The following is a 22,227-nucleotide window of genomic DNA, read 5'->3' on the forward strand; positions in this document are numbered from 1 at the left end:
GGAGAATCATCCGCCACCTCAATGGGCTCCTTAGCACTGTTCAGTAGTGGTGGCGGAAGGGAAGTCGAACCCTTCAAACCAGTAACACCTTCAGAAAGGTTATCCAGGTTCACTGAAAAATATTAACAGTGAGTTAGATATATTCTAATTTTGCAGCAGTTAACAAGTAAAAAGGGTTCGCTTACCTAACGAAGGATCGTTTGCGTCAAGTTCGTCCAAACGTGTTTCCAAAGCAGAAGGATTCGCCTTCTTAGACTTCTTCTTGGGGGCGGCCTTGGCAGGATTAACCTTGCGCTTGCCAGCCACCTTCGAATCGTCCGCATCAGCAATTGGATGTTCACCTTCAGTGGTGACATCATCAGGTTGAGGACGCAGTGGTGACATCATCAGGTTGAGGACGGTCTTCCCCCGCAGCAGCGTCAACACCATCTTGACCCGCCGCATGGCTAGTAGTGGCTCTCTGCCGGGTAAGACCTGCAGTTGAGTCCACAACTTTGTTAGAATCAGCCAGAAAACTTCCTTCACAGAGTGACGACTCTTCGCTGGAGGAAAAGAGTACAATCACCCTGCTGGAAGTCACAGCAGTCACAGGTCGGGGTTTTAGAATGCCCTCACCTTTTTGGACGCAATCTTTAACGTACGCCTCACATTTGGCATACATCGCCTCGGAAACTATGGGTTCCGGGCGAAAAGCGGTGGGAAAAAAAAATTCGGGCGGGTGCGCTCAAGAAAGGGAGCATCCCTTTCATCGATTGGGCGACGCACCATCATTCCCCCCTCATGATCCAACAAGGTACTGAAGGCGGAACCTTCACCTACACGAATAAGTGATAACAGTCAGATATCTGACAAGTATAAAAACAAGAGAAGGAATACCCCCTAAACTTACTCATATCAGTTTTCTCGTAGTAAGGTTCTAAGGTAGGAAACGGCCATAGCCAGCTCATCTTCGCACTCACCATCGCCCCCTCATGAATAGGGCGCATAGGAGTCGATGTAGAGGTCAGCGTCTTAAACCATGTTTGACCCTCATAAGTAGCGGCCACAACCACCGGCATGGCCTCCTCCACCTTGCGTTTGGTCATCACGAAAGGAATAACATCCTCTCGGATCCAGAAAACTTTGGTTCCCAACCATGGAGGCTACGGATCCATTCCGTACCTATAACCCTCTTTTCTATGGATGTGAAACTGAATCACCCATCGCGGAAGGTCATTTTATAAAAAACGGCAAACAAGCCAGTGGAGGGTTCAAGGTTGCGAGCTTGGCAACAGAATTCGAAATGTCGAACCCTCAGCATCCCAAAGGGATGGATCTGTGAGAAATGAATCCCATAAGTCGTCAAGATCGATTGGACAAACTTCGTCACCAGAATCCGGAAGTTCCCCGTCGTAAAGTGGTCTATATATACAGCCATTTTCTTCGGAGGAGGACTAGTGGCAACAGAACCACTAGCCGGATGTTTCGGCTCCCACTCTGGTGCTAAGCCATAAATGTTTACAACGTCGTCATAGTCCTTTCTCTTAAGGGCCACATTGACCTCGGTAATGGTAGGAGTATCCTTCTTATCTCTAGCCATCTAAGAAGACAAATAAAACTTGGGTGGGAAGGAGAAAGAAGAAAATCTCAGAAAAGTTCTTATGATTCGAAGGTTTGATAGTAATAAAAGTTGAATAAAATCACAATGACTATATTTATACTCATCGCAATTAATGCGATTGATGGAGTGCCAGAAGAGAGAGAAACCGCGGACCGCCAGATGATTGACACGTCAGGCGGGAAACTCAAGAAACTGTAGACAGACTGTCAAAGACGTCAAACACGTCTTGTCAGTTGCTCCCAGAAACTTCTCTCCCCGCCACGTCATACAAGTTATCCAACTTTCAAAATTCAAAAATATCTTCTAAAGATATTTTCTTTAAAACAGTTGGACATTTACAAAAAACGAAAAGTTCTTTCTCATTAAATATTCAAAAAGAAATATTACAAATATAGAAAGAAAAATTACAAGTCACAACATCTAGGTCTATTCTAAGGGTTCAAGGTGGTTTTGCCTTCCGGATCCTTCAATGACGTGTCTTCAGAAGAGTCATCCTCAGACTCCTCGTCCAAATAGATCTTTAACTGTTGCACACCACCATTAGCGGAAGCAAATTCTGGAAGCATGTCCTGGAGCGGGAAGCGCAGACCATCGTGTTCCTCAACCCGTATCCCCCGCTCCTGTTTGACGTCAAGGCCGTGAAGAGGATGATCTTTGAATGAGTGGTTACTTTGAGCATAATTCATCCCTTCATGAAAACCTATCACACGTCCAAGAGAAGAAGAAGCAGTCATTACATTAGCAAAGCTGTCAGTAAGCTCCTTGCTTCCCTTGATATGGCGGACGACCTGTCAGGATAAAAATACAAAGTTTTTAGTATAAAAAATAAGAAGTAAGAAATGAACACTCAAAGAGGAAAAAGCTTACAACATCAACCCCTCGGGTGAGGAACCACTGACGGTCCTGTTCCGCACGTTCGGCTCACACTTGAAACACCCGAGATTCCGCGGCCATTTTTTCATGAGCTTGCAGGAGGGAGTCATAAGCAGTTTGAACCTCAAGGGCACTTCTGTCTTTAAGATCATTTTGCTCCCTCTGCAACTTCAGCTCGGCCTCAAGTTCCTGAATGCGAATGCCCTGGAGAGACACTTGATTTTCCAGAGCTGAGTTTGCTCCTTGCGCCCGGACTAAATCATCCCTTTGTTGTTGAGCCTTGGCCCGAGCAGCCTCAAGAAAGGAATTTTGCTTTTCACAAGCTTCCTTCCATCGGCGAGCAGCTGCAGCGTTACGATCCTGCTCACTCTTGAGGGCATTCTCCGCGTCGACCTGCTTCCATTTAGCAGTATGGGCCGCAACGCGGTACTCCTCAGCCTCCTTCTTTGCAGCGTCAGCCAGATGATAGTCTACATTCGTATGAAGGTCGTGGCGGGAAAGGTCACGTTGATATGACATTTCATCAGGGGGTGCACAATGTTTCATAAAACTCATACAGACCCCGGGGTCAGTGAACCGGGATCCGTTAGTAATGTCCCAGGAAGGGACAAACAAATCATGCCTGTCACCCAAGTTCGCGTCCTCATAATAGCGGGAACTTGAGGGTTCTAGACGAACTGGGAAAGGTGATGATTGTTGAGAAAGAGGGCGAGGAGGAGTCTCATTACTCCTAAAACCCCTTGCATCCACAGGCGGGTCATCCCTCTGTAAATCTGTACCACCCCTAGCCTAGAAAAGATAGTCAAAACGATTATCACTCACAGACTAGTTGTTGGGATCTTCCGCTGAAGTGTCAACTGAAGGAGTCGGCACCCTCTCTTCTATAGTAGTCTCAATTGGAGGAGAGGTCGGTTGATCTTCCACGTTAATATTACTTGGCGGAGTAGAAGGTGGATATTCTACCTCTTTTTCCGGAAGAGGAGAAGGTTGCTTTTCCATTTGAGGAGTCGGAGTAGGAAACCTCTCAGACACGTCTTCTGGTAAGATCGATGGATCTGCACAAAAGTTACACTCAGCTAAACAGTCCAAAATGGTAAAGTATTTCAAAAGAAATCCATACCTTCTACCGTGTCAATGCGATCGGCAAGACTGTATTGTGGCATCTTCAACGATGGGTTTTTCGTTTCTTCTTAGAAGGACCTGCCTCAGCACCGCAGTCTTGGCACCCACTTGACCTGCTTGAAAAGCCAAAAATGCCCTCTTTTTCTCTAATTCTGCCAATAAATGGGAGACAGAAGAAGATTCAGGTGTATCGTCATCAGAACTTCTCTCCTCTTGAGAGGAGGAAAAATCGGAATCATCGCCATCATCATCACTCGATAATAAAGTGGTGATCGTCCCATCAGAAGTAATAGCAATAAGCGGATGAGGGTTTAGAACATACGCACCTGTCTCAAAGGTGGCGCCCGAGACAATAGGCTCAGCTCGCACCTTCTTTGGAAAAAGGAAACGAGACTTGGTTTTCTCAAGAATAGGTTGGTCCCCGGCATCCCGAATGCTATGTCGTACACAACCTCTATCCTCAAAAAGGGCATTAAGCATAGAACCTCGACCTGAAAAGATAAGAATTTAATCATAAAAAAAAACTTCAAAGAAGAAGAAAGAACAGTAGGGGTAAATTACTTTCATACAAGTCAACAAAGATAGGCTCCATAATGAGGCCCATAAACGGCTCATGCCTGCCCACACCAGGGCTTCCTCAGGTAGTGCCCGCATCGGCGTTGGTTCCACCATTAGAGTGCGGAACCAGCCACGTCCTTCATGGGCAGCTGTAACAACGTCTGGAAAACGAGAATTAACCAGACGACGAACCATGGAAACAGGTACCACGTCCTCAGAAATCCAAAAAAATTTGTTGCGCCAATCGGCGGACACCTTCTCAACCTCGTATCCAATACTTCGGTCGGAAAACCCTTGGCAGGTGTACCAACCATCGCGGATGGCAAGACGGTAGAAAACGGGAAAACGATCAACGTGTGGCACTAGGTCACGTGCTATACATACGAATTCGTAATGTCGAATTCGCATTACAGTACATGGATGTAGTTGGGATAAATGAATCCCATAGGCGGTTAATACATTCATAAAGAATTTCGTCAAGGGAAGACGAAAATTCCCACAGGTAAAATAATCGTCATAAACAGCCATTTTACCAGGTGGAGATAAATTGGCTATAGAACCCGGGGAGGGAAACTCCGGTCCCCACTCCGGTGGAATGCCATGCGTCTCTAACAATCATTCGTATTTCGAGTAGTCCCATGAAATTTCTACCTCGTCAACTTCAGTCTGAACGTTCGACATTTCAGAAGAATTTGGCAGAAGGATGTATGAGAAAATTCAAACCTTTATCAGAAAGAAAAGTAAAAAAAAAGTTAAGTAGAGAATAAAGGCGATAAAACTTCAATCAGAAGAATTCTCTTCCTTTTATACCCATCGCAATTAATGCGATGGGATATGAACAATGGAGAGAGAAATTCGTCGCCTAATCACAAATCGCCACATCACGCGGGAAATTCGAAAAAGAGAAAAGCAGTGCAATCGAGTAAAGTGACAGCCGGCGTAAACGTCCCATCATCTGTTCACAGCCCCTGCGAGTGGTCAATTTGTCCTTTTTCATGATTATCTATACCTGCAAGAAGATATTTTCTACCTAACTTCAAAATCCAAAAACCCCAAAATACATTAAGTCCAGAATTTTACCCGCATAAAAACTTCACACGGAAGAAACACTGGACTGGGGGGACTTATAGAGGTAGGGTACCAAAAAGATCCAAATACCCTTAAGTACTACCCGCGGGACATTGAGGAACCTCTCCTATATCACCCGCGGGGCATTCAGATCACCCGCATACCAAGGGTGAGTATAGAGGTAGGGTACCAAAAAGACCCAAATACCCTTAAGTACTACCTGCGGGACATTGAGGAACCTCTCATATATCACCCGCGGGGCATTCAGATCACCCGCATACCAGGGGTGAGGAAGAACGTCCTCATACCGCGCGCGGAAGCATCTTGGCACCCTCAGAAGTCATCCGCAGGGCTAAGCATTGGTCTGCCAAATATGACCGGAGGGCGATGCCATCGGGGCAGCTGTCAATAACTAACTATACTCCAGAAGAACGTCCACGATTGTTACTCGAAGAGTACGTGACTTGCTCACCAACAAGGGAAGGACACCTGGCAAGTTTGTTATAACTGTGCACATGGCCAAGGTGCAACTCGTCCTATCATTAGGTGACGCGTGTCCAGGTTGTTATATCCATGCACATGGGACGCATAGTTTAACCTATCATAAGAGGACACGTGTCCAGGCAGTTATCGAGACCTTTTAGAAGGGACAGCTGGCCCAATCATCTTCCCATACCCTTCGGCTATAAATACCCTCTCAATCATCATGAGGTATTCATTCACCATCACTGTACTCTCTCAATTTACTTAAGTACTTTATCTCCTTGTCATAACTATACTTATTCTCACGCCGGAGGGTGGTTACGGGAAGACCCCCCACCTTGTCCTTCCCGTAACGAGCTCACGGTGTTCTGTTTTGCAGGATTCACGTCATTGGACTTTGGGAATTGTATTCATATCGTATTGGCAATAACCGTATCCTACCCTGTGGACTCATCGGATCTAGGATCCGTTAGTGGGGAGTAGATCCGTGTTTCTTCATTTTGGTTAAAAACTCTTGAATTCATCAGGTTCTTATTTGGGTTTTTGCTTCAAATTGTTTATGGGTTAGTCTTTAGCTGTGTGTTTGTTGGGATTAGTGATCAGTGTTAGCTGGCTAGATTGCAATGGGACAAGGTTGAATCGAGGAGTACCTAAGTTAATTCTTGGAACCTGTTTGTTTTGTATTTCAGCTTTATGAATTTATCTATCCGCTTCGTGTTGTTGGTGAAAGGGAACTTGGATTCGACCGGGTTAGCATGTTAGGGTTTGGAAATCCTATTTTAGCTTTTAAAACATTTCAAATACGGTTTCTTGATTATTCATTGTTAACAATAAACCAGGAAACCGGGTTATATGAAAATTCAGCGTTCGAGTTCAGATTTGTTTATAGCAGACTGTTTATAGTGTATTTATGGTTCTTTGATTTAGCGGATACTGCAGCAGCAAATCGATTAATTTGATTTACAGTGTCCAGTTGTACCTTCAAGTTCAGACCCATGCCAATGCCCAATGCTATATATATTCACTGTTTTCAATATGTTCAGATTTGTTATTGCTTTAGCCAATGATTACATGAGGTTGTGAACGGAATGTTACACGATTATGGATTTTTTTGGCTGATTGATTTGTTAGAGGGAAATTGGATAAGGTACTGATGATGGATAAACTAGAGAAAATGGAATCGGCAGGCATGTTGCTAATGACTAAAATGAAAATAGAGTTTAGTGGCAAGTCATGTGATATGTTGGTTGTTTGGAAGACCTTTTGGTTAGGGTTTGTGTTAACTGATTGTGTGTACGATCATAGAATTCTTAGTATAGCTTGCTTTCCATGAAAGCTCTATTGCTTTTATAACCGTCTACAAGTTACTTGGTTTGAAATTATGATTATTACTTCTTGTTCGTTTGGAATTGTGAAGTTATATCTTGTTTCGTAGTGATCACTGGTACAACATTTAAGGAGACGAGAGATCTTGTGTAGGGTGAAATCATTTGCTAGGGAAGTATTGTAACATTCGTTAATATTCAAACTCGATACATCACCCGATTTATTATTCAAACCGATCCATTTAGTTATACATATAACCATATGTTACATATTCCATATGTAATAATTTTTCTTAAAGTTATTTAATAATATTAATCGTTACTAGTATATATATATATATATATATATATATATATATATAAAATTTATAACACTCATATTTTTTTCGTAATTCAAATGTCATATAATAACATTATTTATGCATAACAAAAGTACATTTTTTTAATTTAATTATGTCACATTTTTTTTACCTAAAGTAAATTTTTAAAAGATGAAAAATATTTTCCTACTCTATTTTAGTTTTGGTGAAACACTCCTTATAATGATAATAAACTTGTTTAAATATAATTTGTATGTTTCAACTCAATTTTTATGATCAATTCAAGGTTTTGAAAGGTATTCAACTCCATTAAACATTTTTGACTAATTTAATCTAATTGTAACAACTCTAGGGTTGTGCAACGGTTCAGAACCGCGAGAACCGAACCAGAACCGAAAATGACTGAAAATTATAACCGGAACCGGAACCTTTTATAGTAAACCGGTGCGGTTCCAGAATCCGCAAAGTCGGTTCTCGCTAATCGGCTCTCGCCAGAACCGGTTCCGTTGTATATTTATTAAATGAGTTGTGCAAACTTTGCAAATTACAAAACAAGTTTATATAATTGTATGTCTTTTTTCATGATGAAATTAATTTAGATTACAATATGAACATCTGTTATATTTTTGATTAAAACCTAATTGTTGAAGTTAAAAAAATCACTAGCAACGATAGATTAAAGGAAGATCATATCATTTTATTTTTTAAAATTACCTTGATACCTTAAATCAAAATTAATCATGGTTGCTAAGTCTTGAACGCAAAGAAAGAAGATTTGAAATAAAGAATGATTGAATGGATGTCGGATAATAAGTTACTCTATAAAAATTGAGGATTGGTAAATTTAGTTAAAACGTTTTTAATATTCCGGTATTTTGATTCCAAGTCTAGAATCGCCGGTTTTATCCGGAACCGAACCGCAAACCGTTTAATGCTAATTCTGAAAACCGAGAACCATAAGGTAAAACAGGGACAAAATAGCAAAAGACGTCCTTTATGTTTAAACGTTTTTTCAGTGGACGTCCTTTAGCAAAAGAAATGACAGAAAACGTATTTCATGTTTCAAATTCCATTCATGTTACGTCATTTAGCACTAACCCAGTTAATTTTTATTTTTTTTTAAATATGACCATGTACTTTGCACATGAGGACAGTGTGGTAAATTCACACATTTATTTAATGATTAATACTAAAACATATATAATTAAAAAAATAATCTCTCTATCTCCCTCTCTCTCTCCCCCTACAATAATCCACCATCACCACCCACCCCATCTTCCTACTAAAAAGGTGTTTGGGTAATGTAACTTTTTTATGTTTTTAAAAAAGGAAAAAGGAGTTTTGATAAGTTAGAAAAGTATAACTTATCAAAAACTCTTTATTTTAGTCAAAAGGAGGTGTAAATAAAGAATCCCAAACATGGTTGTAGAAAGATGGGGTGGGTGGTGATGGTGGATTATTAACTTACAAAAGTTGATAAGTTATAAGGAGGTAAAAATAAGGAATCCCAAACACCACCAAAACCAAAACAACAACCGCCACCATCACCAACTAAACAACCATCCTTGGTCACCTATTCTGGTTCAAGGCCATCCCAGCCAATTCAAGGCCACCACCATTACAACCAGCCATTGTCGTCGCCAAACTTTTTCCTCAACAAACACGCTCCACCACACAACCTCAATCAACTAACACTGTCAACCCACCATTGCCAAAGATCTCAAAACCCAACACTACAACATCGATCGGCAACCCAAATTAGGGCTAATTCACCAGATCCGCCATGTTTGATTATTAAAGAATGCAACACTGGTGGTGGTTAGCAGGTCCGGTTGAGCCAAGAGCCATTCGCGGTGACGGAGACGGTGACGGTGGTGACATAGGGTCCCTCGTTGTTTCGGCGGCGTCACCATGCTCTCTCATCCATATTTTTCTATTTTTTCTTCCATAAAATCACCGGTCAAGGCCGCCGCCACCACCGCGATCTTAACACCACCCAAGAACAAGGCATCTTTGTTATAGAGATGCCGCTGATTAGATTCGAAAAACGAGTCGGAAGCTCCAACCCCAAATGCTACCAACCGTTTTCCAGTTGTATTGTCAAACCCCACAAGCAAAAAATCGAACTCAGATCCGGCTTTATTTTAATTTGGGGCTATCAATTTGAAGGAAATCGAACTCAAATATCTCTTTGGCTCGAAACCCAAGTCATCAGCGGAGACTGGGTTTTGTTCAGATTGTTGGTGGTCTCCATGGTGTTCGTCTGAGATGATGGCGGTGGCGGTGGCGATTCGTATGAAACGGTGGCGGCGGCGACGACGTTCATCTACGACCATTTGTTCAATTATTTTGTGTGTTTGTATTATACTAACACTATAATATATAATGTTAAACTAGCCATTTTAGTACGCTTGTAACCTCGCAACGGTACGTGCATAACCCGACGGTGGTAGGCGTTTAACGTGGCATCGGGCGTGTAACCGGTGCCAGTAATCGCGCCACATAATGCTTATACGCGAGTAACCCGGTATGTATAAACAATGTCATCCACGTAACTGATGATTGGACGCGCATAACAAGTGCCCACAAGTAAGAAGCAAATATGAAATGTACAATAATTTCAAATAAACTATTTTTATCCAAATCCTTTTTGACGGACATGTTCCGACCCGAAAATGTTTTAACCCGAAACCCGTTTTGACAAGAACCCTTTCGATCTAAACCCATCTCAACATGAACTAAATTAACCGTTTTTGTATGAACTTGTTCCAACCCAAACCCGTTCTAACACCATTACCCTAAACATGTCCGAACCATTGCCAGTAATAACCGGTAATCATGTAACATGTTAGTTTTTAAAAATTAATAACCTATAGCAATATCATACTCAAATTAGAGATAATAAAATGCTCGTGTTTATGGTGTAATTTTTTAGAAAAAATATTAGCGTGTGAAAAAGTTACGGCCGTTAAAATGTCGTGGGGTGGTTGGTTAATAATTAGGGGGAAAATGTGTAAGTATTTAATATATTAACAAAACTTTATTGAAGAAGGACCATTATTATATATTACTTTTGAATAGACAAATACTATTTTACCCCTACATTCTTAAAATTATATGCATTGCTACTTGTATAATACACAACAAAAGTGGTACCTCTTAAAATTTAAGAGGTCCCTCACTCCTATATTATATATAGTATAGATAAGGTGTGTGTAATAAATATTATATTTTTTTAAATTGATTGTTAAATTACAAATTTACCCCATGTGTCTTGCACGTGACAAGTTTTAACAAAAAAAATTAACTTGGTTAGTGCCAAATGACGTAACATGAACGGAATTGAAACATGAAATACGTTTTCTGCCATTTCTTTTGCTAAATGACATCCATTGAAAAACGTTTAAACATAAAAGGACGTCTTTTGCTATTTTGTCGTAAAACAGGTTAGCGGTTCTGAAACACCGGTTCGGTTCCGGTTCCTTGGTTCTAGCGGTTCCAAACCGTTTTTTGCTCACCCCTAAACAACTCTAGCTCAATTCACTTATAAATAGAGCTTTTTTCCTTCTCATTTTATATTTCCGCAACTCAATTTACAAAGCATTGTTGTTATTCTCTTATTTTGGTGATTTTTACCTACATTGACTTCATAGAGTCAACCATTAAAGTTCAAGACCTTTTTTTTATTATCTTAATTCTTCTTCCGAGAATGTTAAATTATATTTTTCCTTGCGTGTTCGAGTCATTTAAAACTTGAAGCAATGTTAAAAATTAATTTAACAATAGTGTTAGTTTATCAAAAATGATCTTGTATCACTTATGCACGTATTCAATTCGGTTTAGTTTTTTTTTCTAACATCTAAAAACTGGTTATTTTCATCTCATCAACTCAATAATAATAATTTTAACAAGACGGAAACGAACCTAACATAAAAGTTGAGTTAGAGTCTGATCGGAAACGAACCACTCGCTTAAACTCGATTTGGGTCCATGTGGGATTTTTACTTGTAACAAGCCCGGCTTAATAACAAAATTAAGAAATATTATAACCCAACTTTTTATAGAAAACTAAAATTAACCTACTTATAAACTTTAAGGCGGAAACTCTAAAAATACAATTTTAGAGTAAACATGTATTTTTTTCTTTAAAGGTTTAAAACGTTAAACTATGAACCGAATCTCCTAAGTCTTTCATATGCGTTTATTTTCTTGAATCCTATATTGAACCTAGAAATATTTTCTAGGATTGCTTGTCGAACCGAACTCGTCCGATTTAGCTTGCTTAAATGCTTAATTTTATCTTGTGTCCGCTCAACTTTATCAAGTGAATTTCATAACCCATTTTCATATTTTTAGCGTTTTTGGGGTGTAACACGTTATCATGTTTTCTCGTTATTTCATGTCCATTGTTTACAAACTGGTTCACAATTATGGCATGCATGTTAATAATATTTCTTTCATATTGTTTATAATGACTATACATGTTAAATGTGTAATGTGTTTATCGCTTTATGGTTAGTACATCAAACATCAAAGTGGGAGGGTCCGACGCGACGTACATGCGCTACCTATCCTTCAACTTCGGTTGTAAAGAATGGTTGTATCGTTATAAATCCCCTATGTTGGGGCGTTATTTTGGTTGCATTTCATTTACTTTATTTTTGAATATATTACATTTATGACAGGTGAATCGACAAACATTTTTATATTATATGTGTACCAACTTATTGAATCTCACCAATATACGTGTTGACAATGATATATTATTGTAAACGTGTTGCAGGTTAAACCCGATAATGTTCTAAGGACGAAGACAATTAGTTTACCTCGGGATATATTAAATAAGACTTATGTATTACCCGATAAAATGTTCTTTGTTTGTTTTTTTCAATTATGAGAAATTTTGTACTTGCTACTCTGTGAAATGGAATACCTATGATTATTGTCACCTTAATAGTGTTACGAGCTTATGAGTGATATGTACGTACCACCTAAACGTATTCCGTTTAAAGTCGTGGTGTTACTAGTACGATTGGGATTCATCTCATGGAGTTTTTTTTTGGCATGAGTTGAGATTATAGGGGCAATGGGAGTTGGGCATAGTTGACATGTTGGGCTGCATGGAGGAAGGACATTTGAAGAGTTGATGCCCATATGATTTGAATTTCTACTTTGATGATGTGTCTGTGTTGATGCGTCATGACCTAGTGAAGGAAGTGAAGACTCTTGGGTTCAAGATACGAGTATGGTTCATTTCTTGTTACTCACTTCAATGAAACATTGGAGAATCTTTTGGATGATGACTTTAGGAAGGTAAAGGTTTATTACTGTTGGAGGAAGCGAACCAACTTCCGAGTAGTAAAGTTTGTCTCACTGAATCTGGTAAAGCTAAGTGGATTCATTTTGCAAGTGTTAATCCAAGTGATGCGTAGATGTTAGTTTAGCATGTTTATAGATGTAAACCAGGTCATGGGTTTTAGGAATATTGGGAGCATGAGGCATGTTCCGGGTAAGGAAGTGAAGACTCTTGGGTTCAAGATACGAGTATGGTTCATTTCTTGTTACTCACTTCAATGAAACATTGGAGAATCTTTTGGATGATGACTTTAGGAAGGTAAAGGTTTATTACTGCTGGAGGAAGCGAACCAACTTCCGAGTAGTAAAGTTTGTCTCACTGAATCTGGTAGAGCTAAGTGGATTCATTTTGCAAGTGTTAATCCAAGTGATGCGTGGATGTTAGTTTAGCATGTTTATAGATTTAAACCAGGTCATGGGTTTTAGGAATATTGGGAGCATGAGGCATGTTCCGGGTAGACTTAAAATCATTGTTAGGTTTTGAAGACCCGAAATATGAATGGTAAAGTTTCTCGATTACTTGTATTTGGAGAATGTTTAACCTCTTGAAGTCATTTGAGCCAGTAGTGCGAGTAAGTGAGAGCCGTTGAGAGATGACTTGATTAAAGCCCCTTAGAGCTTCAATGGGCCTTTCGGGAAGCAGATGCAAAGGCTGCTGCAACTAAGTGGATTTTTAAAATCTTAGCTTGTTTTTTGGAACTGTAAGCTTGGATGACTTATATTATTTGAAGTATTAGCTTGTTTTTAGAAAGAACGGTTTAGAGGATTTCTCTTACCAAATACTAGAGTTACTAGGTGATAGGGATTGTTGTTTGCTTGGATGGCGGGCTGGAATTTATCACAATGCCTTCAAGTGGGATATTACTGGTTTATGAAATCCCTTTTGCCGGTTTTAATAGGAGACCCGATTTTGGTTCCTAGTTGTGTTTAACCGTAATGTTGTTTAGTATGTATATTCCATCACGTAACTGCAATCTTGGTTCTGTGCTAATAAGAAAAAAAACCTAGTTGTAGTTCGTGGATTTAGGTCCTCCTCAGGGACCAAACCACGTTACAATTCTTGTGTTGTTTATATTTTCGTTTCTGCGTGTTTATCATTTGTGTGTGTGTGTTGACGTATCCGCATTGCCTCTCCTAACATCATGTTCTATCTCACGATTAAAATCTGTCTCGCACAAATCTTCTGAGTGATCTCTCATAGATCACAACCATTGCAACTGTTTGAACCGCTTACAGTTTCTTCTCCTTGATGATTATTGATTTATCTTCACTTCTAACCTTGGTCTTTATTTCTCTTATATCAATGTTAGGAAACCAGCACTGGAAAAACAAAGACAGCACTCTGTATTTTGTTTTAACTACTAGGAATCCTTTTATAAATATGACGAAATAATAAAATCACACATTACAAAGACTCTCAACCCCTAACTATGCTTACAAACCGTGATCAAACGAGCTACCCTAAACTAGGAAATTCAATCTGTATTTTAATGACTCAATAACCGCATAAGCTAGGCCACGCTTAACTCTTGCTTAGACATGGACTCTTATCCTTAGACAATTAACTTATCAGCCTTAACCAATTTATTTTTGACCTGGACTTTGACTTTAAATAGAATTAACTTATTTGAATGAAGCAAAGACAACTGAGTAAGGCGCATATAGTTACTTGACTTGATGATTCTGAAGACAACATTTGGTCTTATTCCATTAAATGCATGAGTGTTCTGTGCCATAGCTAAGAGAACATTCGTAAGTACCCCATTCTGTAAAGTTAGTTCTGGGCGATCAGTAACTATTTTTAGGGCAACATCTACAAAAGAATTTATGGTTAGTTTAAAAGAGAAATTCTATAGAAATACCAACTTGTAAAGTTACCAAAAATTTCAACTTCAACACACTTTTGAAGGACCCAGCCACGATTAGCATATGTCCAAAAATCGTCGGCCATATTCTTAGACTTTCCATACAAATACCTCACCATCTTATGTTTTGCAAACTTAGTTGCCATATAGAGTGGCATCATTCCGTCTTTATTAGGGATCTCAATCAATCCCATGTTTTTTTCCACCATTGTCTTTGATGTCTCTACATTTCCAGCTGCAGCTGCAAAACTAAGGGCAGTATTGTGATCACTATTCTGTAGCTCCAAATCTTTTTTATCCATTAAATTTACTAGATTTATCACAAATGCTTTGACAGCCTTGGTGTTTTCTGCTGAAGCTGTAATGTGAAGCAGCGTTTCGTATTTTTCGGTGATAGCAAAACGTAACAGATCTGGCTGTTTGTCAAGAATTCTTTTAGCGGCCTTCCAATCCCCTTTAATTCCTGCTTTGTATAGTAGAACACCAACCTTGATGTAGTCTTCTCTATGACCTTCTGTTTGGTTATTACATGTCACACTTAACATGAGATACTTCAAACAAAAGAAGTGTAACAGCTAGAGTTTCTAATTAAATGTGATATTTATTTAAGAACAGACATCAAAACACCTATAAGAATGTCTTACACGATATAGGAGTAACAGAAAGTTTCACTCAATGAGAAATTACCAAGTAAATCAAAACGAGGTTGATTCGGTGTTGGAAGCGTGGGTGGTGGTGGAACTAGCTGCTCTGGAATCAAAATGATAGTTTGTTGCTGCTGATGGTGGGTGTGGTGGTTTAAGGGATTGGCTGGAATTGCATGATCATAGCCAGTACTTGCGTTGTTCATCTTTTCAACTGCAATATCACAACGATTAGTAATTAACATAACTGGAATGGAATCACAAGAACACCAACCTTGATGTAGTCATGTCCTTTAATTCTAACAGTTTTATCAAACACAGTTTTCCTCAATATAGCTTTTTAAATTGACTAACCAAATTAATAGACTACAGAGTTAGGGTCTGTTTGGTTGGGGGTAATTGAATGGAGGATTGGAGGGGGGATGGAATAGAAGAGGGATTTGAATGGACAAGTGGATGCAATGGATTTTTACCATTCATTTATCTTATTTAGTAAACCTATGATAATGAAATGAATTATTATTTTATATTGTTTGTTTGGTAGCCATAAAAACACGCAAAAATGATAAAGAGATGATAAATATACTCCTATCTCAATACACACACACACACACTAGTTTTTATTCTTCGTATTACGGGGGTTGTTTTATATTATTTGTTCTAATATTTATTTTTTTATTGTATGATAGTTAATAATATATTTATGGTTTGATGATAAATTGTTTCACAAATAAATGAGATGGTATAACTCGGCTTAAAAGCTATATGAGTTTGGTGAGACCCAAGACCCGTTTTATTTTTTTTACTATTAAATTGGTTTTTTAATTATAAATAATATATATCGTTTTTTAAATAAGATATTAATTTTTAGTATATCCCTACTTTATAAGATTTTTATATCAAATATTTGGTGAGATTAGTTTTTAATTTAATGAGATGTTATAACTCGTTTAAGAAATATCTAAGTTTGATGAGACCCATACCCGTGAATTCGGGTCAAATGCATGAGAAACTTCAATTTAAAAATCAAGCAAATCTGGTGAGGGGAGCTACCACATCGCGACACGTAAGATTTTTATGGTTTCGTTCATATATATATATATATATATATATATATATATATATGGTGAGGTTATTGTAAAAAATGAGATGTGTCTAAAAAGTGTAGGAAGAAATTATGACCCTTAGATCAAGTCTTTTAATGGTTAAGATTAATTATGAGTTATAAATGTTGTGTGTTTTATTCTTTAATTATATTTTGTTCCCCAAAAGGGCATTATGGTCTCTTCCAAAACAGACAAACAGATTAAATAGGAATTTCTTATGCACACATGTGAGAGAAAACACTTCTATATCATAACACAAAACACTTCCAAAAATCACCACCACCGTGAACCACCCTCAACAACCACCATTCTTTCTTCCTTCGGTCATCGCCTCCTTCTCTGGTAATATTTACTGATTTCTCGGCCTTGTGGGTATTTAAAAAAAACACTTTGCTCGTAAACTCACATATCTGAAAACTTGTTCAACACTTGCTACCACAAACTTGTATGAAGGATAGTGCATATCTTGATGATATTCAACCATGTGGGGATGTTATTGTTGAGCAAACTGAGTTATTGGCTTCGGATTATTAAAAAATGGGTTGCAATTTGATAACTCTAAAATCAATTTAGGGCACCCGTATTCAAGCAAATTGAACGAGTGGCGGTGTTTGTTGGCAACTGTGGTGGCGGGTTTGGAGGTGTTGACTGGAAAACGGAATTGGGGAGTGTGGGCAAGAGATCGATGGTGGATTATAAAATTTTTTAAATTCAATCAAGATCATTGTGTTATATTTAATTTTAATGTAGTGTGTTATTGGTATTTATTATGTAAGTGTTAACATAAACACAGCAATCAATCGAATGGTGTGTTGTGTTTCTAAGTTGAAAGTGTTGGATATTTCCATTATGGTCGATTGAAAAAAATAATTGATCTTGGTAGTGTGTTTTTGAGTTTGATTAACATAAACAAACTAAGATTTGTATTGTGTGTTGTGTTATGTGTTCAAATAGAATGGTTTTATTAGTTTTGGTCCATTGATAAAGATAAACACAATATGGTTAAGTATTGATGATATTATAAAATTGGAAGTAGTTTTAAATGATCATGGTAAGATCGGTGTTTTTTTCAAATGTTATTAAATTAAGCATAAAAATAGGAAGTTCAATTAATATGAATTTTAATACCTATTATAATATTAGATTGTTTACCATCCTACCCTTATGTGTTTTATTTAATCTAATGTTCTTAATTACTTCCTACACTTTTTAAAAAATATTTACTTTTTATTATAACCTTGCTCTTTCTCTCTCTCTACATATATATATATATATCAGGATCATGAGAGAACCTTTTTAAAATTAAGAACTATGAGAACCATTTTGGACCATAAAAAACCCAAAAATAAAAAAAATCATAAAATAAAAAAAAAACACAAAAATAAAAAAAACCAAAATTCTTATTTTATCATCCCGGTTTCATAAAAAAACTCGGTTTAGCTAAATTATATACACATATGTATAATATATACATATATGTACATTTACATGTTTTTTTACACATGTGTATAATTTAAGATAAATGATACTGTACATATGTGTATATTACGTAACTAAAAATAAAATTATACACATGTGTATAATACGACATTTTTTTTTGTTTTTTTTATTTTTTTTATTTTTTTAATGAAACCGGAATGAAATATAAGAATTTTGGTTATTTTACTTTTTTAAAATTTTTAATATTTTTTGTTTTATGATTTTTTTAAAATATTTTTTTAAGATATTTTTAGTGGTCCAAAATGGTTCTCAAAAGTTCTCAATTTGCAAAGGGTTCTCTTAGGATCCTTACCATATATATATATATATATAGGGAAGGGATATTTTGAGAACTTGATGAGTTGTAAGAACTTTAAGAACTCAATTTTGGACTACACATTTAATTAAATGAGTTTGAATATGTGGCTAAGATTAAATTTGATTAAAAAATGAATCAGGAGAGAGAATAAGTATTTTTGATAATTACACAAGTTTATATGTTAGTTACACATGTGTAATAAGTCGATTCGGTGTGTAAAAAATTACGGTAATGTTTTGTACATTACTTACACTTACGTATTATACATGTGTAAAAAAAATTCAAAAAAAAAATTGTTACGTTGAGTTCTTTCGAGTTCTTAAAGCTCAAAGCGGTTCTCAAAAGAAATCAATCCTATATATATATATATATATATATATATAATTAGGATCATGTGAGAACTATTTTAAAATTGAGAACTTTGAGAACCATTTTAGACAAAAAAAACTCTTTACAAAAAAATAAAAGAAAGATAAAAAAAAACATGAAATAATAAATGTAAAGAATCCAAAATTTTTATTTTGCATCCCAGTTTCATAAAAAAAATTTTTAAAAAAAATCGGTTTAGCAAAATTATACATATGTGTAATACTTATTTTTTTAGTTTTATACATGTTATTCTTCATACATATATATACAATTAAGATAAATGATAATGTACATATGTGTACATTATGTAAATCGAGATTAAATACAAATATACATATGTGTATAATTAGAGTTTTTTTTATGAAACCAGGATGGAAAAATAAAATTTTTTGGTTTTTTTACTTTTTTAAAATGTTCATTTTTTTCGTTTTATAATATTTCTTAAGAGGTTTTTTTGTGGCTCAAAATGAATCTCAAAGTTCTCAATTACAAAAGTTCTCTTAGGATCCTCACTAGGGCTGTTCACAAGTCGAGCCCGAGTCGAGCCAGGGTGGTTTCGAGCTCGGGCTTGAAATTAAACGAGGCATCTCAGCTAAGGCTCTAGCTTGATTTGAAGCTAAATGAGATTTAAATCGAGCCAACGAGCCGAGCCTAGGTCGAGCCGAGCTTGATTACAAAAATGAGCCAACTCAACTGAGAATGTTTCAAATCAAGCGTTTTAGCTAATTTTATTCGAGCTTTATCGAGCGAGCCACGAGCCCGAGCTTCGAGCCACGAGCTTTTTGAACAGCCCTAATCCTCACCACATATGTATATATATATATATATATATATATATATATATATATATATATATATATATATATATATATATTAGGATCATGTGAGAACTATTTACAAATTGAGAACCATGAAAACCATTTTAGACAAAAAAAACCCAAAATTTAAAAAAAAATCATAAAACAAAAAAAACGCAAAAATGAAAAAAAACTAAAAAAACTAAAATTTTTATTTATCATCCCGGTTTCATAAAAAAACGTCTCGGTATTGCTAAATTATACATATATGTATAATGTGTACATACATTTTATTTTTATACGCATATATACAATTAAGGTAAATAATAATGTACATATGTGTACATTACGTAACTAAAGATTAAATGAAATTATACACATGTGTAAAATACGAAGTGTTTTTTTTATGAACTAGAATAAAATATAAGAATTTTGGTTTTTTTACTTTTTAAAAAATTTTTGTTTTCTTTTAATAACTTTTTTACATATTTTTTTGAGGTATTTTAGTGGTCTAAAATGGTTCTCAAAGTTCTCAATTTTTAAATAGTTCTCTTAGGATCATTACCTATATATATATATATATATATATATATACTAGTTTGATCCTCCCGTGTTACGGGAGTTTATTTAAGTTTTTGTTTTTTAATCGTTTTGCTATTGTATGATGATTTATTTTTTTTAATGTAATTTTGTTTTAATTTAACACATATATATTAGTTTGTTATTATATTTTTAGCGTTTAGGCTTATTCAGTTGATATGTGTAGATACGAACATGAGCATGTTGATTTTTTTATATGAACAAACATGAACACAAATATTTGTCTAATGAAAAAGGGGACGTTGATGTAGTTGACGATGATGGATAGTATCGGAAGTTAACCGGCGATGGAGATGATAGACCAACATTGGAGAATATATAAAAGAATATAAACGAAATTAGGGTTTCATGAAGAAAGTGTTTACCAATAAATGAGATCTTATAACCCATTTGAGGCTATTAGGGTTTGGTAAGACCCATAACCCGTGGAAGTTATTCTTTGATGATTAAGGGGTTATTTCACAAATAAATGAGATGTTATAACCCGTTTAAGGGTTATACAGGTTTGGTGAGACCCATGACCCGTGAAAATTAATGTTTAATTATGAAAGAGTTTCACATATAAATGAGGTGTTATAACCCATTTAAATACTATCCGGGACCCATACCCGCGAATTCGTATCAAATGCATGAGAAGCCTCCATTTAGAAATCAAGCAATCTGGTGGCTCTAGAGAATGAAGGGAACAACCTGAGAGCGACATATAGGATTTCATGGTAGACAATTATATATATATATATATATATATATATATATATATATATATATATATATATATATATAATACTATAATAAGAAAACGGAAATTGCGACAATGGTGTTGGTGATACGGGGACGAGGGTGGAAGCGGCGACGGTAGTGGAGGTCAGATAGCGACAGTGGTGATGGTGACAGTTGCGACAACGGTGACAATGGTGGTGGTGGCTACGACAACGGTATTGGTGGTGGCAGGGGTGTTGGTGGCGGGGCGGTCAACCAATGGTGGTGGTGCTAGTGGGAACAGTGGTGCCAGTGGTAGCGCTAGTGATAAGGTGGTAATGACGGCGACGTGGCAGCTATGGTGGTGGTGGTCAGGTGGTGACATTGGTGATAGTGGTGGTGGTGGATGTTGTTAGGTGGTGGTTTGTGGTTATCATGTCGTTTTGTTAAAATATGGTGAAATAGGAATGAAATTTTTTAAAAGAAAAATGAAAGAGTGGTAAGAATGAATGGTTTTGATGAAATGATATTCCTTATGTAATCACTGATTCATTTCATTTGCCTACCAAATACCTTTTTTTTATTACCTCACAATGATTCATTCCAATTCCACTCTCAACTCGTGCATACACTGGATTGAATCGAATATACACTATAAGAAGAAAAACTCAAGGGGTGTGGGTAACTCGAGTCGACAACACTTGGGCCCACCATTGATTACTTTTAATACTTTTGTTCCAAGAGTTATGTAAAGATACCTCTCACAAGAGAAAATTCATTTTTACTATAACAGTTGAGAAGTTACCTTCAAGTAGATTATTATCTGAACGAGGTAGGTTCGGCGGTGGTGGTGGTGGCGCCCGCGGTGAAACTGGCCACAAAACATTTGGAACGAGTTGGTTTGAAGGGTTGGAGCTTGTACCTGAGTTGTTCATCTTTTCGGCTGCAATGTTATAGTTATTAACAAGTAATTTAGCATGTCACAAGAACATCTAGACGTAATTTTGAAAATACCTTCGATTAATGAAGTGATCGATGAAGCCTCAAGCATCAGTGTTCATCCTCATTAATGCAGTTTCATGGGCTTCCTCCTGAATTTATTATGTCAAGTCAACTCAAGGTCAATACAAATTATTTATTGCTAAAATCTGCCTACCACAATAAAATGCGCAAAAGACAAATTCCGGAAGGCCATGGATAATGCGAAGCAAGCAACTTGATTTTAACAAATTTAATACATTAAAATTATTAAGTACAAAATTCCAGCTGCCCCACAACACCCCCTGTTTCTGTCACTCGTAATTTCATCAAGGTTGGACTAGCACAATGACTCCGCGGGAGAGCTCCTATGGATGCGTTAGTTGTTGAAAGAATTGGATTTAGCACAGGATCAACCAACCGCTCAGTTTTGTAATAATCAGGCAACACGTCACACAGCTAATGATCTCATGTTTCATGAACGCACGAAGCATGTTCAGATGGGTTCTTGTTTTGTTCGTGAACGTGTTGACGTCCAACTTGTCAAGTAAAATCGAAGTTGCTATGCTTCAAGAATATCTGTAGTGAATAAACGGTTAAATACTGACACATAGTCTCAAATCACAGGTTTATTTACTAAAGATCTTGAAGCATAGCAACTTCGATT

At 36.9% G+C, this 22,227-nt stretch overlaps 1 protein-coding gene across 1 annotated transcript in view; it reads right to left on the reverse strand.

The window, feature by feature from the left end:
* LOC143576696 (uncharacterized) overlaps positions 1 to 15,114 on the reverse strand; it is a 29,140-nt gene extending 14,026 nt beyond the window's left edge. Inside the window, exons 1-2 of the mRNA XM_077060731.1 lie at positions 14,583 to 15,114; positions 14,374 to 14,517 (exon numbers count right to left, since the gene is read on the reverse strand). Of these exons, the coding sequence (XP_076916846.1) occupies positions 14,374 to 14,517; positions 14,583 to 15,114 (676 nt within the window). The remainder of the gene's footprint in view (positions 1 to 14,373; positions 14,518 to 14,582) is intronic.
* Positions 15,115 to 22,227: the final 7,113 nt, after the last annotated feature.

Source organism: Bidens hawaiensis, unplaced genomic scaffold (assembly GCF_021521415.1).
Source record: "Bidens hawaiensis isolate Kalapana, Puna unplaced genomic scaffold, B.hawaiensis_p1.1 tig00028269_1, whole genome shotgun sequence".
Lineage (NCBI taxonomy): Eukaryota > Viridiplantae > Streptophyta > Magnoliopsida > Asterales > Asteraceae > Bidens > Bidens hawaiensis.